We start from the raw sequence: 18607 nt of genomic DNA on the forward strand, positions 1-18607 counted from the left end.
CGACCGATCTTACGGCAAAATTTCTTCCAAAAACCGACCAAATTTCGGATTCAAGTAACAGGAGAGCAGGAAAATCTGGAGGTAGCATTTGCCGGATTTTTCGACCGATCCTGAGGCAAAATTTCTTCCAAAAACCGACCAAATTTCGGATTCAAGTAACAGGAGAGCAGGACAATCAGGAGGTAGCATTTGCCGGATTTTTCAACTGGTCCTGCGGCAAAATTTCTTTCAAAAACCGACCAAATTTCGGATTCAAGTAACAGGAGAGCAGGAAAATCAGGTGGTAACATTTGCCGGATTTTTCGACCGATCCTGCGGCAAAATTTCTTCCAAAAACCGACCAAATTTCGGATTCAAGTAACAGGAGAGCAGGAAAATCAAGAGGTAGCATTTGCCGGATTTTTCGACCGATCCTGCGGCAAAATTTCTTCCAAAAACCGACCAAATTTCGGATTCAAGTAACAGGAGAGCAGGAAAATCTGGAGGTAGCATTTGTCGGATTTTTCGACCGATCCTGCGGCAAAATTTCTTCCAAAAACCGACCAAATTTCGGATTCAAGTAACAGGAGAGCAGGAAAATCTGGAGGTAGCATTTGCCGGATTTTTCAACTGGTCCTACGGCAAAATTTCTTCCAAAAACCGACCAAATTTCGGATTCAAGTAACAGGAGAGCAGGAAAATCAGGAGGTAGTATTTGCCGGATTTTTCAACTGGTCCTACGGCAAAATTTCTTCCAAAAACCGACCAAATTTCGGATTCAAGTAACAGGAGAGCAGGAAAATCAGGAGGTAGCATTTGCCGGATTTTTCAACTGGTCCTGAGGCAAAATTTCTTCCAAAAACCGACCAAATTTCGGATTCAAGTAACAGGGGAGCAGGAAAATCTGGAGGTAGCATTTGCCGGATTTTTCGACCGATCCTGCGGCAAAATTTCTTCCAAAAACCGACCAAATTTCGGATTCAAGTAACAGGAGAGCAGGAAAATCAGGAGGTAGCATTTGCCGGATTTTTCAACTGGTCCTGCGGCAAAATTTCTTCCAAAAACCGACCAAATTTCGGATTCAAGTGACAGGAGAGGAAAATCTGGAGGTAGCATTTGTCGGATTTTTCGACTGGTCCTGCGGCAAAATTTCTTCCAAAAACCGACCAAATTTCGGATTCAAGTAACAGGAGCGCAGGAAAATCTGGAGGTAGCATTTGCCGTATTTTTCGACTGGTCCTGCGCAAAATTTCTTCCAAAAACCCACCAAATTTCGGATTCAAGTAACAGGAGAGCAGGACAATCAGGAGGTAGCATTTGCCGGATTTTTCAACTGGTCCTGAGGCAAAATTTCTTCCAAAAACCGACCAAATTTCGGATTCAAGTAACAGGAGAGCAGGAAAATCTGGAGGTAGCATTTGTCGGATTTTTCGACCGATCCTGAGGCAAAATTTCTTCCAAAAACCGACCAAATTTCGGATTCAAGTAACAGGAGAGCAGGACAATCAGGAGGTAGCATTTGCCGGATTTTTCAACTGGTCCTGAGGCAAAATTTCTTCCAAAAACCGACCATATTTGGGATTCAAGTAACAGGAGGGCAGGAAAATCTGGAGGTAGCATTTGTCGGATTTTTCGACCGATCCTGCGGAAAAATTTCTTCCAAAAACCGACCAAATTTCGGATTCAAGTAACAGGAGAGCAGGAAAATCAGGAGGTAGCATTTGCCGGATTTTTCAACTGGTCCTAAGGCAAAATTTCTTCCAAAAACCGACCAAATTTCGGATTCAAGTAACAGGAGAGCAGGACAATCAGGAGGTAGCATTTGCCGGATTTTTCAACTGGTCCTGAGGCAAAATTTCTTCCAAAAACCGACCAAATTTCGGATTCAAGTAACAGGAGAGCAGGAAAATCTGGAGGTAGCATTTGTCGGATTTTTCGACCGATCCTGAGGCAAAATTTCTTCCAAAAACCGACCAAATTTCGGATTCAAGTAACAGGAGAGCAGGAAAATCTGGAGGTAGTATTTGCCGGATTTTTCGACCGATCCTGCGGCAAAATTTCTTCCAAAAACCCACCAAATTTCGGATTCAAGTAACAGGGGAGCAGGAAAATCTGAAGGTAGCATTTGCCGGATTTTTCGACCGATCTTACGGCAAAATTTCTTCCAAAAACCGACCAAATTTCGGATTCAAGTAACAGGAGAGCAGGAAAATCAGGAGGTAGTATTTGCCGGATTTTTCAACTGGTCCTACGGCAAAATTTCTTCCAAAAACCGACCAAATTTCGGATTCAAGTAACAGGAGAGCAGGAAAATCTGGAGGTAGCATTTGTCGGATTTTTCGACCGATCCTGAGGCAAAATTTCTTCCAAAAACCGACCAAATTTCGGATTCAAGTAACAGGAGAGCAGGAAATTCTGGAGGTAGCATTTGCCGGATTTTTCGACCGATCCTGCGGCAAAATTTCTTCCAAAAACCCACCAAATTTCGGATTCAAGTAACAGGGGAGCAGGAAAATCTGAAGGTAGCATTTGTCGGATTTTTCGACCGATCTTACGGCAAAATTTCTTCCAAAAACCGACCAAATTTCGGATTCAAGTAACAGGAGAGCAGGAAAATCTGGAGGTAGCATTTGCCGGATTTTTCGACCGATCCTGCGGCAAAATTTCTTTCAAAAACCGACCAAATTTGGGATTCAAGTAACAGGAGAGCAGGAAAATCAAGAGGTAGCATTTGCCGGATTTTTCGACCGATCCTGCGGCAAAATTTCTTTCAAAAACCGACCAAATTTGGGATTCAAGTAACAGGAGAGCAGGAAAATCAAGAGGTAGCATTTTTCGGATTTTTCAAATGATCCTGCGGCAAAATTTCTTCCAAAAACCGACCAAATTTGGGATTCAAGTAACAGGAGAGCAGGAAAATCAAGAGGTAGCATTTGCCGGATTTTTCGACCGATCCTGCGGCAAAATTTCTTCCAAAAACCCACCAAATTTCGGATTCAAGTAACAGGGGAGCAGGAAAATCTGAAGGTAGCATTTGCCGGATTTTTCGACCGATCTTACGGCAAAATTTCTTCCAAAAACCGACCAAATTTCGGATTCAAGTAACAGGAGAGCAGGAAAATCAAGAGGTAGCATTTGCCGGATTTTTCGACCGATCCTGCGGCAAAATTTCTTCCAAAAACCCACCAAATTTCGGATTCAAGTAACAGGGGAGCAGGAAAATCTGAAGGTAGCATTTGCCGGATTTTTCGACCGATCCTGCGGCAAAATTTCTTCCAAAAACCGACCAAATTTCGGATTCAAGTAACAGGAGAGCAGGAAAATCTGGAGGTAGCATTTGTCGGATTTTTCGACCGATCCTGCGGCTAAATTTCTTCCAAAAACCGACCAAATTTCGGATTCAAGTAACAGGAGAGCAGGACAATCAGGAGATAGCATTTGCCGGATTTTTCAACTGGTCCTGAGGCAAAATTTCTTCCAAAAACCCACCAAATTTCGGATTCAAGTAACAGGAGAGCAGGAAAATCTGGAGGTAGCATTTGCCGGATTTTTCGACCTATCCTGCGGCAAAATTTCTTCCAAAAACCGACCAAATTTCGGATTCAAGTAACAGGGGAGCAGGAAAATCTGGAGGTAGCATTGGCCGGATTTTTCGACCGATCTTACGGCAAAATTTTTCCAAAAACCGACCAAATTTCGGATTCAAGTAACAGGAGAGCAGGAAAATCAAGTGGTAGCATTTGCCGGATTTTTCAACTGGTCCTACGGCAAAATTTCTTCCAAAAACCGACCAAATTTCGGATTCAAGTAACAGGAGAGCAGGACAATCAGGAGGTAGCATTTGCCGGATTTTTCAACTGGTCCTGCGGCAAAATTTCTTTCAAAAACCGACCAAATTTCGGATTCAAGTAACAGGAGAGCAGGAAAATCAGGTGGTAACATTTGCCGGGTTTTTCAACTGGTCCTACGGCAAAATTTCTTCCAAAAACCGACCAAATTTCGGATTCAAGTAACAGGAGAGCAGGACAATCAGGAGGTAGCATTTGCCGGATTTTTCAACTGGTCCTGCGGCAAAATTTCTTTCAAAAACCGACCAAATTTCGGATTCAAGTAACAGGAGAGCAGGAAAATCTGGAGGTAGCATTTGCCGGATTTTTCGACCGATCCTGCGGCAAAATTTCTTCCAAAAACCGACCAAATTTGGGATTCAAGTAACAGGAGAGCAGGAAAATCAAGAGGTAGCATTTGCCGGATTTTTCGACCGATCCTGCGGCAAAATTTCTTCCAAAAACCCACCAAATTTCGGATTCAAGTAACAGGAGGGCAGGAAAATCTGGAGGTAGCATTTGTCGGATTTTTCGACCGATCCTGCGGAAAAATTTCTTCCAAAAACCGACCAAATTTCGGATTCAAGTAACAGGAGAGCAGGACAATCAGGAGGTAGCATTTGTCGGATTTTTCGACCGATCCTGCGGCAAAATTTCTTCCAAAAACCGACCAAATTTCGGATTCAAGTAACAGGAGAGCAGGAAAATCAAGAGGTAGCATTTGTCGGATTTTTCAAATGGTCCTGCGGCAAAATTTCTTCCAAAAACCGACCAAATTTCGGATTCAAGTAACAGGAGAGCAGGAAAATCTGGAGGTAGCATTTGTCGGATTTTTCGACCGATCCTGCGGCAAAATTTCTTCCAAAAACCCACCAAATTTCGGATTCAAGTAACAGGGGAGCAGGAAAATCTGAAGGTAGCATTTGCCGGATTTTTCGACCGATCTTACGGCAAAATTTCTTCCAAAAACCGACCAAATTTCGGATTCAAGTAACAGGAGCGCAGGAAAATCAAGAGGTAGCATTTGCCGGATTTTTCGACCGATCCTGCGGCAAAATTTCTTCCAAAAACCCACCAAATTTCGGATTCAAGTAACAGGGGAGCAGGAAAATCTGAAGGTAGCATTTGCCGGATTTTTCGACCGATCCTGCGGCAAAATTTCTTCCAAAAACCGACCAAATTTCGGATTCAAGTAACAGGAGAGCAGGAAAATCTGGAGGTAGCATTTGTCGGATTTTTCGACCGATCCTGCGGCTAAATTTCTTCCAAAAACCGACCAAATTTCGGATTCAAGTAACAGGAGAGCAGGAAAATCTGGAGGTAGCATTTGTCGGATTTTTCGACCGATCCTGAGGCAAAATTTCTTCCAAAAACCGACCAAATTTCGGATTCAAGTAACAGGAGAGCAGGAAAATCAAGAGGTAGCATTTGCCGGATTTTTCGACCGATCCTGCGGCAAAATTTCTTCCAAAAACCGACCAAATTTCGGATTCAAGTAACAGGGGAGCAGGAAAATCTGAAGGTAGCATTTGCCGGATTTTTCGACCGATCCTGCGGCAAAATTTCTTCCAAAAACCGACCAAATTTCGGATTCAAGTAACAGGAGAGCAGGAAAATCTGGAGGTAGCATTTGTCGGATTTTTCGACCGATCCTGCGGCTAAATTTCTTCCAAAAACCGACCAAATTTCGGATTCAAGTAACAGGAGAGCAGGAAAATCTGGAGGTAGCATTTGTCGGATTTTTCGACCGATCCTGAGGCAAAATTTCTTCCAAAAACCGACCAAATTTCGGATTCAAGTAACAGGGGAGCAGGAAAATCTGGAGGTAGTATTTGTCGGATTTTTCGACCGATCCTGCGGCAAAATTTCTTCCAAAAACCGACCAAATTTCGGATTCAAGTAACAGGGGAGCAGGAAAATCTGGAGGTAGAATTTGCCGGATTTTTCGACCGATCCTGCGGCAAAATTTCTTTCAAAAAACCGACCAAATTTCGGATTCAAGTAACAGGGGAGCAGGAAAATCTGGAGGTAGCATTTGCCGGATTTTTCGACCGATCCTGCGGCAAAATTTCTTCCAAAAACCGACCAAATTTCGGATTCAAGTAACAGGAGAGCAGGAAAATCAGGAGGTAGCATTTGCCGGATTTTTCGACTGGTCCTGCGGCAAATTTTCTTCCAAAAACCGACCACATTTCGGATTCAAGTAACAGGAGAGCAGGACAATCTGGAGGTAGCATTTGCCGGATTTTTCAACCGAGCCTGCGGCAAAATTTCTTCCAAAAACCGACCAAATTTCGGATTCAAGTAACAGGGGAGCAGGAAAATCAGGAGGTAGCATTTGCCGGATTTTTCGATCGATCCTGCGGCAAAATTTCTTCGAAAAACTGACCAAATTTCGGATTCAAGTAACAGGGGAGCAGGAAAATCAGGAGGTAGCATTTGCCGGATTTTTCGACCGATCCTGCGGCAAAATTTCTTCCAAAAACCGACCAAATTTCGGATTCAAGTAACAGGAGAGCAGGAAAATCAAGAGGTAGCATTTGCCGGATTTTTCGATCGATCCTGCGGCAAAATTTCTTCGAAAAACTGACCAAATTTCGGATTCAAGTAACAGGGGAGCAGGAAAATCAGGAGGTAGCATTTGCCGGATTTTTCGACCGATCCTGCGGCAAAATTTCTTCGAAAAACTGACCAAATTTCGGATTCAAGTAACAGGGGAGCAGGAAAATCTGGAGGTAGCATTTGCCAGATTTTTCGACCGATCCTGCGGCAAAATTTCTTCGAAAAACCGACCAAATTTCGGATTCAAGTAACAGGGGAGCAGGAAAATCAGGAGGTAGCATTTGCCGGATTTTTCGACCGATCCTGCGGCAAAATTTCTTTCAAAAACCGACCAAATTTCGGATTCAAGTAACAGGGGAGCAGGAAAATCTGGAGGTAGCATTTGCCGGATTAATCGACCGATCCTGCGGCAAAATTTCTTCCAAAAACCGACCACATTTCGGATTCAAGTAACAGGAGAGCAGGAAAATCTGGAGGTAGCGTTTGCCGGATTTTTCGACTGGTCCTGCGGCAAAATTTCTTCGAAAAACTGACCAAATTTCGGATTCAAGTAACAGGGGAGCAGGAAAATCTGGAGGTAGCATTTGCCGGATTTTTCGATCGATCCTGCGGCAAAATTTCTTCGAAAAACTGACCAAATTTCGGATTCAAGTAACAGGAGAGCAGGAAAATCAGGAGGTAGCATTTGCCGGATTTTTCAACCGATTCTGCGGCAAAATTTCTTCCAAAAACCGACCACATTTGGGATTCAAGTAACAGGAGAGCAGGAAAATCAGGAGGTAGCATTTGCCGGATTTTTCGATCGATCCTGCGGCAAAATTTCTTCGAAAAACTGACCAAATTTCGGATTCAAGTAACAGGAGAGCAGGAAAATCAGGAGGTAGCATTTGCCGGATTTTTCAACTGATTCTGCGGCAAAATTTCTTCCAAAAACCGACCACATTTCGGATTCAAGTAACAGGAGAGCAGGAAAATCTGTAGGTAGCATTTGCCGGATTTTTCGACCGATCCTGCGGCAAAATTTCTTCGAAAAACTGACCAAATTTCGGATTCAAGTAACAGGGGAGCAGGAAAATCAGGAGTTAGCATTTGTCGGATTTTTCGACCGATCCTGCGGCAAAATTTCTTTCAAAAACCGACCAAATTTCGGATTCAAGTAACAGGAGAGCAGGAAAATCAGGAGGTAGCATTTGCCGGATTTTTCAACCGATTCTGCGGCAAAATTTCTTCCAAAAACTGACCAAATTTCGAATTCAAGTAACAGGGGAGCAGGAAAATCAGGAGGTAGCATTTGTCGGATTTTTCGACCGATCCTGCGGCAAAATTTCTTTCAAAAACCGACCAAATTTCGGATTCAAGTAACAGGAGAGCAGGAAAATCAGGAGGTAGCATTTGCCGGATTTTTCAACCGATTCTGCGGCAAAATTTCTTCCAAAAACCGACCACATTTTTTATTCAAGTAACAGGAGAGCAGGAAAATCAGGAGGTAGCATTTGTCGGATTTTTCGACCGATCCTGCGGCAAAATTTCTTCCAAAAACCGACCAAATTTCGGATTCAAGTAACAGGCGAGCAGGAAAATCTGGAGGTAGCATTTGCCGGATTTTTCGACTGGTCCCGCATTTCCCAACACGGGAATCGGAACTGGGTAGGTCCGATTCCGAGTGCCCCATCACTAGTACGATGTGTTTCCGCTGGACGGTTATCTGTTAGTTCCACGCGCTGCCTTTACGCAGCCGAACCGGACAGCATTACTCGCCCGGCAGAAAGGCTGCATTTAATCGCATTAATTATTTTAAAAGGCATAAATTTACGGGTGCCTGTTGTTGATGCGGCGTGCGGTGCAGCGACAACGAAAAGCTATTACCAACGAGGAGGGAAAATTGCTTTACTGTTCGGTTATACATCCGGTGATCGGTTGAAGGATTCTGTTGAGGCTGAGGTTAGGTTTCAAACGTTTTATAAAAAAAAAACTTACTGATCTTACCTAAGTCAGCAGTAACAAATGTGGTAGAATGCTAAACACTGCCAGCTCTACCAGTAAGCTCCAACGACATCGACATCCTGTAAATTGCGGATCATCCGGAAGCCACGCGGAACGAAACGTGCGTGGTGATAAGTTACTCCACCTTTCTGCCCAATAAATTGAAACTCCTGGTCATCGCACAAACATGCCGCCTATGGAGCGCCATCAATTAATCATTCTCGTCCATAATTTATCGCCCAACAAGGATCCTGAGTGTTGAAGGAAAAAAAAAGGATCCCAACTAGCGGATCACTAGATTGTTATGATAAATGTGATCGTTTACCATCCGGCAACGCCCCCTGTCTATTATGTCTTTCATATTAGTTGGAATCAAGTTGATCGGGAGTTATTTTTTTGGTTTTTGTTGGGATATAGCCGGAGGAACTGCACCAATTAATAGGACCACTCGCAGAGTTTTTAATTGTCCGTTTGCTTCCGTCCTTCAAACGATTCATAGGTTCTCCCGATGACTTCGCCGTCTCTGCGTGTGTTTCTTTTGTTGTTAATAAAGTTATTCAGTGTTTGAGTTATGCGTTTAACATGCATAACCTGTCCAGAGTTCAAAAAGCAACGCTCCCAAGCACTTAATTGTTGGTGATCACAGTTTCTGTCTTTAAGAGAACATCTAAATCTAGAAAGATGAATACATAATGCGAATACCAGGCTAGGGGAAAGGAATCAAAATAATTATTTACCTTCCAATTAAGTGTTTTTAAATTTTATTGTAATTTTACTCATGTTTTGTTCTTTCTTTAAATATCTTTTCGAAACATCTTCACAGCATTTTTTTCAAACACTTAAGTTGGGTTGTTTGCGACAACGTTCGTGCAGCATACCGTCTTTGGGCCACGCACCTTTTTGTGGAATACTCCAACCCGATCCATCCACCCGGCGCCGCAGTTATTCGACAAAATAACGAAGAAAAAAACAACCGATACACAAAGCCTTGTGATAGCCTTTTTTTAGTTTTTTGTCCGGATTAAATCGTATTCGGTTCATTTATTACGAATAGTACGACGAAATGGAAACTGGAAACGCCAAACCGTGGCTGCTGGACATGGGAAAAATTATCCTCGAATACCTTCGTTTGTCACCGTTTGCGCGCGTCTTTTTTCCAAATTTTCCACCCCCCAGGTGCCGTACCTGCCGTCATATCCGTTGGGCGCTGCTCTAGAATCTGTCGTGTACGACCAACGATAAGTTTAACGGGTGCTCTAGGATTTGTCATTCCATGAAGGAAGAATCTAGTTTAAATACTTCTTTTTACTGGATAAAAAATTGTAAACATTTGATAGTTTGCCATGGAAGATTGATGGAGTTCAGCTGCTTGTTATCCTTGATGAATATGGGTTGCAATGGGCTGCAACGACAAAATGTTAAACAGATGGTATGCAAGATGCTTCTAGCACATGGAAAACCAAACTGATTTGCTCTACGACCGATGTTTCACCACGTCTGACAGGTTTTTTTGCGAGCACCTCCATGGAGCGCCATACGTTTGTTCTTGTCGTTTGTTGTTTACGACAGATTCTAGAGCAGCACCTTGGCATGCACAGAGTTTATTTTTTGTTGTTGCAATTGTTGCCGTTCTTTTGCGTATTCTTTACGATGTAATAAGTTATCGTCTACCTAAATCCCTAATTCGATCGCTTCTCGACCCTAGAAAGGCTAAGATGAAAGTGTAGTATCTAATCCGTAATTCGAAGCGCGTGACTATTATCCCACCGCCGAAAGCCGATAGACATTTTCAATGACTTGGTTGTGTTTCTGTTTTCCACATGCCGTTGCAGTTCAACTTATCTTACATTTGTTTTCTGTTTATTAGCTATTTTCCTTGTTTCTTCGATGCCATATGTACGCACTAAGTACGCACAACACTAGTACGCAGCTCCCATTTACGATAACAACGACAATTTTGATAATAGGAATTTTTGTTTCACCACAACCACTACTAGCATTGGCTAACCTGTCTGATCTGATAGTTTAATGTTTGTTGGAGATGTTTCCGGTCTGGGCTCATAGGGTTCTACTGTTGGACCATGTGCTTGACTAGGTCCCGTCCACCAGATGAGGATGGTAGAGAACAAGATCCTACCAAATGATTAACTCTTTACGACAAAATTCCCAACACTAAGTTTGTAAGCTAGTCACGTCTGTTCACCTGCGTTCACGCGATTCCTATCGTACCCTTACCTATTCACCATATCGTTCAACTTCCATGCAACGATGGCTATTATCATTACACACCTTCAGTAGCATTAATAGGAATAACTCGTGTTGAACCGAAAAACCCGCACACGCGCATCCACCGAATTACCTTACCTAATTTAGTCTGTATCTGTGTGTAAGTGTGTGTGTGTGTTTCTTTTTTTACTTCTTTGGCTACAGCTATTAAGCTATCGGCGTAGGCCCCCATTTTACACGTCGTGCAAGAATTTAGCTTGTCCCAGCCCCGTAGTAGTTTTAGCAATGCAGTAATACATACATAGATCACCCATTTTCCCGCTTTAGTCAATCTTTGCCTTAAAGTAACGCTTAAAGATAACCGGCACGAGCGCCACGACCGAGAACGCGGCCAGCATCGCGATCGAGCCCCAGCTGAACGCGTCGCTCGAGCTGGTCATCTTGTACAGCGTTTTGCCTGCCTGGATCGCGATGAACGAGGGTGGCGCGACGCCGAGGAATGTGCCGAGCGCGAACGGGTACAGCGGTACGCCGATTACCGGCGCGACTAGGTTGATGAACCAGTTCGGCAGGAACGGTGTCATGCGCAGGAACAGCATGTAGCTAAGCAGATCGTCCCGGTGCCGGTCGACCTGGGCCGCCCAGTGGTGAGCCCGCTCGGGAAAGTAGTACTTCACCAGCCGCCGGCCAACCAGCTGCGACAGCAGATAGCAAAGTGTTGCGCCCAGCGCGGAACAGAAGCAGACGAGCGTGAGGGCGACCGGGAAACTGTACAGGAAGCCGCTCAGTATCGATAGGAACAACGAACCGGGAATGGCAAACGTTTGAAGACTGTACACGTGGTACCGCGTGCAGCGTAAGGACAGACAGCGTATCAAGATAAAAGTTGGAGAAGAGATTGAGCGAGAAAGAGAAAAAGAAAAATAAGGAAAGAAATTAGATTTACATACAAAAACGCTGCCAACAGAGAAAGCGAGGGAGAGATAGAGAGAGGTAGAGAGATATAGCTTATGTGTAAAGCGATGGGTTAGCCGATACCACCGAGCCACTAGCAAAGCAGATAGAAGGCAGAATAATGTGCTGCAACACTTGTGTGCTACTTACAATATGTACACCAATATGATGCCAAACATCACCTCCACATTGTACAGATCTTTGTAGCGATCGAGCACCCGGCCCAGCTGCTTCGCATCCTCTATATCGAACGGCACCTTCAGATATTGCTTTTCTGACCTAAAAGAGAAGACCGATACCGAACCATATATTACAGGGTTTATCTGTTGATAATGTTAAAAGCATCACTGATCATGATAAACACTTAGCTACTTACTCTTCCAGCTCGGGAAACATTGCGTACACGTACAGCATCGCAAACAGGCTGGTAAAGAAGATGGCCGCCAGAATGATGAGCGATTGCCGGGCGGATCGATCCTCGTCCGCCGGGGGCGATTTCGTAACCGTGTGTGGCACATTCCCATTTGCAACCAGGGGTGATTTTTCCATTTTCGGCAACCCGTTCATCAGGCCGGGGCGCTGCTGTTGTACCTTCTCGTGCTGATTGTTGTTATCGCCGTACAGTGCCGTCCCGATCGCATCCGGTGCCATTCTGACTTGCTCTACCCTTCTAAGCTCCGATGCTGGTGCGCTCTCCGGTCGTACCGTACTCGATGGGCATTTGTTAGCTCAGCTGGTAAAGCGCGAAATCGTTCCGTGCTACACCGTCGTTCGTGCGTGATTGTATGGGGATGGTGTATTATATCGGGAGGGTGCACACCAATACACAGTGATAAGACCGTGGGAATGATTAATAACCGAGAAAGAAAGAAAAAATCGAAACAAGTGGTGAATCGCACTTAACATGTACAAGCAGGAAGCAACAATAGCAATGTATCGCGTACGGGCGCGCAAAAGATTGTCATCCGATGTGACGTACGGACAGATAATTGGGACGCAATCGCACTACGGATTGGGCGGAACAAATGTGCACACAAAACGGCAAAACTTATTGCAATAAGTACCATATTGTCGTTTTGGGGCATGACCAGGCCGTATTGCTGGGTTTCTAAATATAATATTTTCCAATGATTTAGCCTTTTCCCGTCTGTTTGTAGCACGGCAGGGGAAAAACTCTGCTAGGATTCATATTGAACGCATTGAGAGAATTCAGAGGTCTTTCGCCAGGTTTGCTAATCGCAAATTACTGGATAAATCGGGATCTGTTCTACCTCCTTACGAATCAAAATGTCAATTGCTAGGCTTACGCACTCTGCAAGATCGCCGTTTCCTAGCCCAACCCTCCAGCTTCGCTTCTCTCCTTCTCGATCTCCTTGATTCAGCTGCTCTCCGACACCTTAACACTATTTCAATGTCCCTTCTCGTTCTCTGTGCCCTCGTCCTCCTCTAATTGTTCCTAAAAGGCGCTCTGCGAGTGGTTGCAAACATCCTCTGCTCCGTGCTATGGTTAGTTTCAACCTCCTTTTGTTCCTAAGTAAACAACTGCATCTTTCTACATTATCAGCAGGGTTCATTAGCAATTATAGTTTAAATCTCCACTATTAGCCGTAACGTTTCCACTTGCCATACGTAGCTTCGTTTAATATATTCTCCACTATAAATCGCTTTACTTTTGCTTTCATTATTTGCGCAAATGGTGTTTGCCCGCGGTAGGTCAAGGCAACGGTAAGCGCAGAGAATGAACCATGATGAAAATGAAAATCCCACTTTCGCTCGAACGCCCGCCTTGCTCCACGTTTGCGACCGCTTACGGAAGCTTTTTCTTACACCAAAGGTAAGCAAATTTGCTACGTTCAAAACAGAACGTGTTGTTCTGGTTGGTGTTGTTTCGCATTTCTGGGGGCCACCGCCCTACTCGCGGCGACGCGAAATCGTAGCCTTTAATGCGCGTTGGTTACAGACGGATCCAGCTGTTGTGCGCGCTCCGTTCGGCGCATGCTGCTGCTGCTGCTGATCATACGATTCTTTGTGTGTGACCTAGAAGAGTTTTGTTTTGTACGTTTGCTTCCTGAACATGAGCCGTTGACTCATGCTTCGCTCTCCCACTCTCTCTCTCTCTGTTGCTCTTCCATTCAACCATCCTAGTTCGAACCGCGACTGTCCATGGGACAGAACGCTAGGTAAGGCATCACGCGGCCTGGGATGACTTCCTTATCATAATCGGCTTTACCGTCCGGTCCCCGTTGTGAGCGAGTTCCGTCGGGGGAGGGAGGTTGGGGGAATGGAAAACATATTCATCCCCACCCGTGTTCCCAGACGCGATGAGTGATATCGCCTGATGTGTTGGGTTACCTTTTTTATCCACCCTTGCTCTACCTATTTTTATCTCGCTCTGCACGAGCGCTGTGCGTGTGTCCGACCTTGTGTCGTAATTGCCCACCCAATCCCCTCCCATCCCATTTACTGTATTGCTCACTAACCCGCTGGGAGGGTTTTTGTGTTTGCTGAATGTACATGTCGGCTGTTACTTGCGCGAACGTAGGACCCGTGGGTGGGATTGCATGGGGTGAGGTGGGGTTTGGAGTTGGGGATGATGTTACGTACGTTTGATGGCTCAAGGCTCTTTTTAAGCGCGCACATACAAACACACAGTCACGAAAGAAACGAGTTTAGTTGTCGCTTTACTTGGACAACAATGGCTTTACAAAAAGCGCACACACGCACACATAAAGAAGGCGTTGGAACCTACGTTCTTTGTGATGTTTCGTTGTTCTAAGCATTTAGCAAGGACGATGCGCATCCTTGCACCGAAGCACCAACAAGCAACCACAGCAGATAAAACTCTGCAACAACACGAATGCTTTCCACGATCGATACAAGAAGTTACACGTTTGGAGAAATATAAGGTGAAAAATGGATAACAAATCGTACCGTCAGTATATCTTACGTGTTCCGCGCCGCGATGTTATTTGTCCTCCAACCGTAACGTTTACTTCCTTCCGATGCAACCGGATCGGAACGACGATTGATTCGGCTTGTTTGGCTTCCAACTGCCTCTTTGCATCCGGCTCTCTCTGTTGCTCGCTGTTGATTGCTGGACCCCGGGGTTGGCCAAATGTTCGGCGAACGTGCGGCACAGAATTGATTGCAGAATTTATCCAGTAGTTTCCAGCACGAAAACGAACCGTTTCCACACCACAGACACCGCACAGTTTCCGTGTTAAAGGTAAAGAACGGAGCAAAACGTATCGGCCAGAAAACACAGCAGAAACGCGATGGCACACGAATATGAAGCCGTAGCCATACGGGCGCAGAAAGGTAAACCGACATTGACAGATCGAAAATTGTGTCGTTTTCGAAAATGCGACAATAGCTCGAATGGAAACGCGAAATGAGGATGATATAATTGCATTTTAATCGAAGAAATTGTCTAATTTCATGAAGATTGGTTACAATATAACATGTGCAAGATATCGTTGAGTATTATCGGTTGAATGATTGTGTAATATAAAATAAATCTTGGATGTTGCATTCGAGCAGTTCGAAATAAAAAATTCAAATCGATCTGCTCGAGGCAACCGGTAACTGCTCGATAACAATTTTTTTAAATTTCTGATCAATAAATAAAGATTAGAGTTTGCTAAGTAGTTTTTTAAGGTTTTCATAATTTTTTTTAACCATCCTGAATATTCTACACATGTTCATTGTTAAAGGTTGACACTATTTCTCAAGTAAAACGATGAATTAAGGCAAGATAAACGAGTTTTCCGATACCGCTGTCTGCTCGTTCGATTAACGATATCGCCCAAGGTACTCTATACACTCCATGCATAAGCGCTTAAAACTACACATTTTAAATGAAACTGTATTTTTGTATCTTTGCTCATAAGCAAGCAGGTTAGAGATATAATAATTGTTTGCTCACCCCATGATGAAAGCTTTTGCTGGTTGTGGGAATGTAATCAGTTGAGACGATTCGATTATTTATTGTTGCCCTTCGTAACAACATCTTCGTTCGATGCTAAGAAATAATTAAAAATAAAATAGTTTGGAATCGACAGAAGCTTTGAAAAACAGCTTCTTGAGCTCAATCAAGCGATTGCATAATTGGGTGCAGTAAAAATTAAAGTTTGATGCGATTGTTTTTTTGGCCTGCAGTTCTTCAAGAAAATATACCATTCTAATCATGGACGATTGCACGATTTAGAATTGATTTTTCTTACGCTTCTCGACGCGCTTCTGATGATGCAGATCTTGTATGTGCTTGAAATAGATGAACAGTTCGTCAAATTTTATGTTGCACTGGCTTTCGTTCGTTGATTTCGAGCTGCTGAAAATGCAAAGCATGAAGCATAATGTTTAAAATATGTTACAGCTTTACAGGTAGATAAAGTATGGTTACATCTTGTTCGGTTGGCTCCAATAGTTAGGCACACACTTTAAGCGATTGTTCAGCAAGTGGAACGCTTCTGATTGAGGCAGCAGCATCAGGATGCCGTACAATGCTCGTGACAAATGTTGAGCATCAGCATTATCGTTCGAATGAGAAATTAGGGCTAGACGTAAAGCTGGAAAGAAATTCGAGTAAAAAACATTATGAATTGAACAACCAAAATTAAATGACAAGGATACAGAACTGCGATCCATATTCTGGAACGTTTGAATCACTCAGTGGAATTTTTCAAATGGACAGTAGACGTCTTACAATACTCTTGTGTAACTATGTTATCATATACATGATAGTATGAATGCAAAGTCCCACAACGTTGTTTGTAGTATACTAATATTCATTTGAAATCTGATTTGAAAAACTAACTGATTGCTTAGTTCCATTATGTGGGTCAAACCCCTGTATAGCTTACAGGCAAATATTGGCGATTCTATAAGCTGAACCATCTTATCGATTTCCACCAAAAAATCAACAGTTATTTCAATATCAGCGCTGAAAGAGGAAAGCAAGATTTTGTAAAATTAAAAACAAACATTTTGTGTTGTGTTCAACTACAGTAAACACACTCACAATAACGTGACGATTTCCGAGACGTGTTGGTAGCACTGCGCCAGTAGACAGAGTGACAGTGTCGAAACAGGACAGTGGGCCCAGCATCGATAAAGGCACTCAAATAATGAGGCAGATTTCTGTAAAGAAACGTAAAAGAGTTGCATAAATACTCGCCGCAGATCTTCATCTCTTAATCCAATCGAAGGCACACAAAAAACTTACCTCATTTCGTATATCGTGCAGCATGCTGCGCAGATCGAAAAGATCGGACGTCGTGAGCAGTATCATGTTGAGCGTTCGTACCATGGTTGAGGCAATTTTAAGATTGATCTGTTCCTCTAACAAAATTTCCGCAAACGTACGGTAGATGTATTCGGCGTTCAGTAACCGGCACAGCTGCCTGATAATCAACGTGCCACGCTTCTCGAGGAAGGTGTTGTTCTCGCTGAACAGATTTACCAGCTCCACTAGAAATTGTCGGTATTGGGTTTGATCGAAATCGTTACCCTTAACCGTGGCCGAGTTTACAATTTCCGCCAGCACAACGATCGCCTGCAGTACTACCTCGTCCGAGCTGTCCGACAGACAGTCGCGCAACAGCACCGGAAACAGCTTGTTCGCATGCTCCGACATTTCGTCGTGCACCTCGGTAAACAGATGGTGCACCCATTTCAGCACGGCAATCTTCGTCGGCACGGGACTGTGGACAAGATACTGGCGCAACACCTCCATCACCGAGTTTAGATCGAGATAGCTGAGATTCTTCTGCTTCTCCTCACCGTTCGATATCAGCTCGAGTAGGTTCAGATTAACCGCGTTCGCACAATCCTTAATGTGCTTTTTCGCATCACTTTCAAACGCTAAACAGGGCAGGATGGCGGTAAATATGCCACTCGCAAAGGACAGTATCTCGCCACCGGACAGCTGCACAAACTCCTTGATCCATGAGATGGCATAAAACTGTATCAGCGGATTGCTCGACTGGGCCTGCACAATCAGCACGTTCGTCATCTTCGGTATGTCGGCGGCGCTCGGATCCAACTTGATTATCTTGAGAAACTGGGCCAGCAGGGACTCGCACATGCGCTGAATCTCTGGCAGTGGATCCTCCAGAATCTGAAACAAACCGTGCAATATTTCCGGCAGAAACATTACCATGTTTATCTCCGGCACCGCATTCAGCACCGATATCCACGAGATGATGAACTGCCGGGCGAACGAACTCTTCACCATGATGCGCTCCCGCACCAGTGGAATGAACGCGTCCAGATCGAACGTTTGCGACTCGATCACAATGTCCTTCAGCAGGCGGTCCAAAATTTCGCTCCCATTCTTGATGCTCTGATCCGGATCAGTCACGAGCCGGCTGAGCGCGTTAAACACGCTCGGAAAGAACGGCAGGACGGCACCGCGTGCAACCTTCACCACGTTGTACAGTGATTCGCTGGCGAAAAATCGCACCCTGTTGTCGTTGTCGATCAAACAGTTCATAATCGGGTTGACGATATCCTCGATGAACTTTTCCGTGTCCTTCCCGAGCGCGATACTGGTCGCCGCGAGCGCTATCAGGCCGCCCTTCTTTTTGTTCGAATCATTCGAGCGCACAAAATCTCGGCTCAGCACATCGATAATGCGTTTGATTTGGGTCATGTTCTTTTTCGTCTTAAAATCTGTCACCATCCTGCAAAGGTACAGACATCGAAAACGTACACGATCAGGCTTCAGGTCGTCGTAGCGGCTGCCAACCGATAAATTACACCTCCGATACTTACTTCTCTATCTCCAGTGCGGCCACTTTTCGCTTATCGTACGTTTTATCGCTAAGCGCCTTCACGCACGCCTCACTGATCGGTGCAAATGCATTTTCCATGCTGGCGGTACAAGATTTCAGTATGTTTTCCGATGACTAATCATACGCTTATCACGGCAAGCGCTGCAGAGAGTTTGTTTATGCATTCGCTGCGACCTACAACATTGACAGGATAGCGGGGCCAGAACAATGACAGCGATTGTTTATGACAGGGGTTGGCAACTTTTCTTTTTGGTTATCATTGTTACAGCCCTGCTACGGATA

The 18607-nt window shown here is 44.3% G+C and overlaps 3 protein-coding genes across 8 annotated transcripts in view; all 3 read right to left on the minus strand.

Moving 5' to 3' along the window:
* Positions 1 to 12187, minus strand: part of LOC126559422 (transmembrane protein 41 homolog) — a 452775-nt gene extending 440588 nt beyond the window's left edge. For all 5 annotated transcript variants that reach the window (XM_050215587.1, XM_050215596.1, XM_050215604.1 and 2 more), the window contains exons 1-3: positions 11908 to 12187; positions 11682 to 11810; positions 10768 to 11408 (exon numbers count right to left, since the gene is read on the minus strand). In XM_050215587.1, coding sequence (XP_050071544.1) covers positions 10901 to 11408; positions 11682 to 11810; positions 11908 to 12182 — 912 coding nt within the window. In that variant the 5' untranslated portion in view covers positions 12183 to 12187 and the 3' untranslated portion in view covers positions 10768 to 10900. The remainder of the gene's footprint in view (positions 1 to 10767; positions 11409 to 11681; positions 11811 to 11907) is intronic.
* LOC126557510 (facilitated trehalose transporter Tret1) overlaps positions 1 to 18607 on the minus strand; it is a 259197-nt gene that overhangs the window by 106256 nt on the left and 134334 nt on the right. The gene's annotated exons all lie outside the window — the stretch shown is intronic.
* On the minus strand, positions 15733 to 18409 carry LOC126556069 (protein VAC14 homolog). 2 transcript variants are annotated; one of them, XM_050211277.1, is made up of 6 exons: positions 18306 to 18409; positions 16756 to 18214; positions 16552 to 16670; positions 16394 to 16473; positions 15934 to 16099; positions 15733 to 15858 (listed from the first exon to the last, which is right to left on the minus strand). In XM_050211277.1, the coding sequence occupies exons 1-6, from the start codon at positions 18401 to 18403 to the stop codon at positions 15735 to 15737; spliced, it is 2046 nt and encodes a 681-aa protein (XP_050067234.1). In that variant the 5' UTR covers positions 18404 to 18409; the 3' UTR covers positions 15733 to 15734. The 2 variants fall into 2 exon arrangements, with proteins under 2 accessions (XP_050067234.1, XP_050067226.1); XM_050211269.1 differs by having other exon boundaries at positions 15733 to 15861.

This window comes from Anopheles maculipalpis, chromosome X (genome assembly GCF_943734695.1).
Source record: "Anopheles maculipalpis chromosome X, idAnoMacuDA_375_x, whole genome shotgun sequence".
NCBI lineage: Eukaryota > Metazoa > Arthropoda > Insecta > Diptera > Culicidae > Anopheles > Anopheles maculipalpis.

What these genes read in the sequence shown, in the direction of transcription:
- LOC126556069 (XM_050211269.1), bottom strand. Translation starts at nt 18,403, where the DNA reads ATGGAAAATGCATTTGCACCGATCAGTGAGGCGTGCGTGAAGGCGCTT. An exon ending in TCGGAAATCGTCACGTTATT is followed by an intron (nt 16,474 to 16,551) that starts GTGAGTGTGTTT and finishes TTCCTCTTTCAG; the next exon opens with CGCTGATATTGAAATAACTG. An exon ending in TGGAGCCAACCGAACAAGAT is followed by an intron (nt 15,862 to 15,933) that starts GTAACCATACTT and finishes TTGCATTTTCAG; the next exon opens with CAGCTCGAAATCAACGAACG.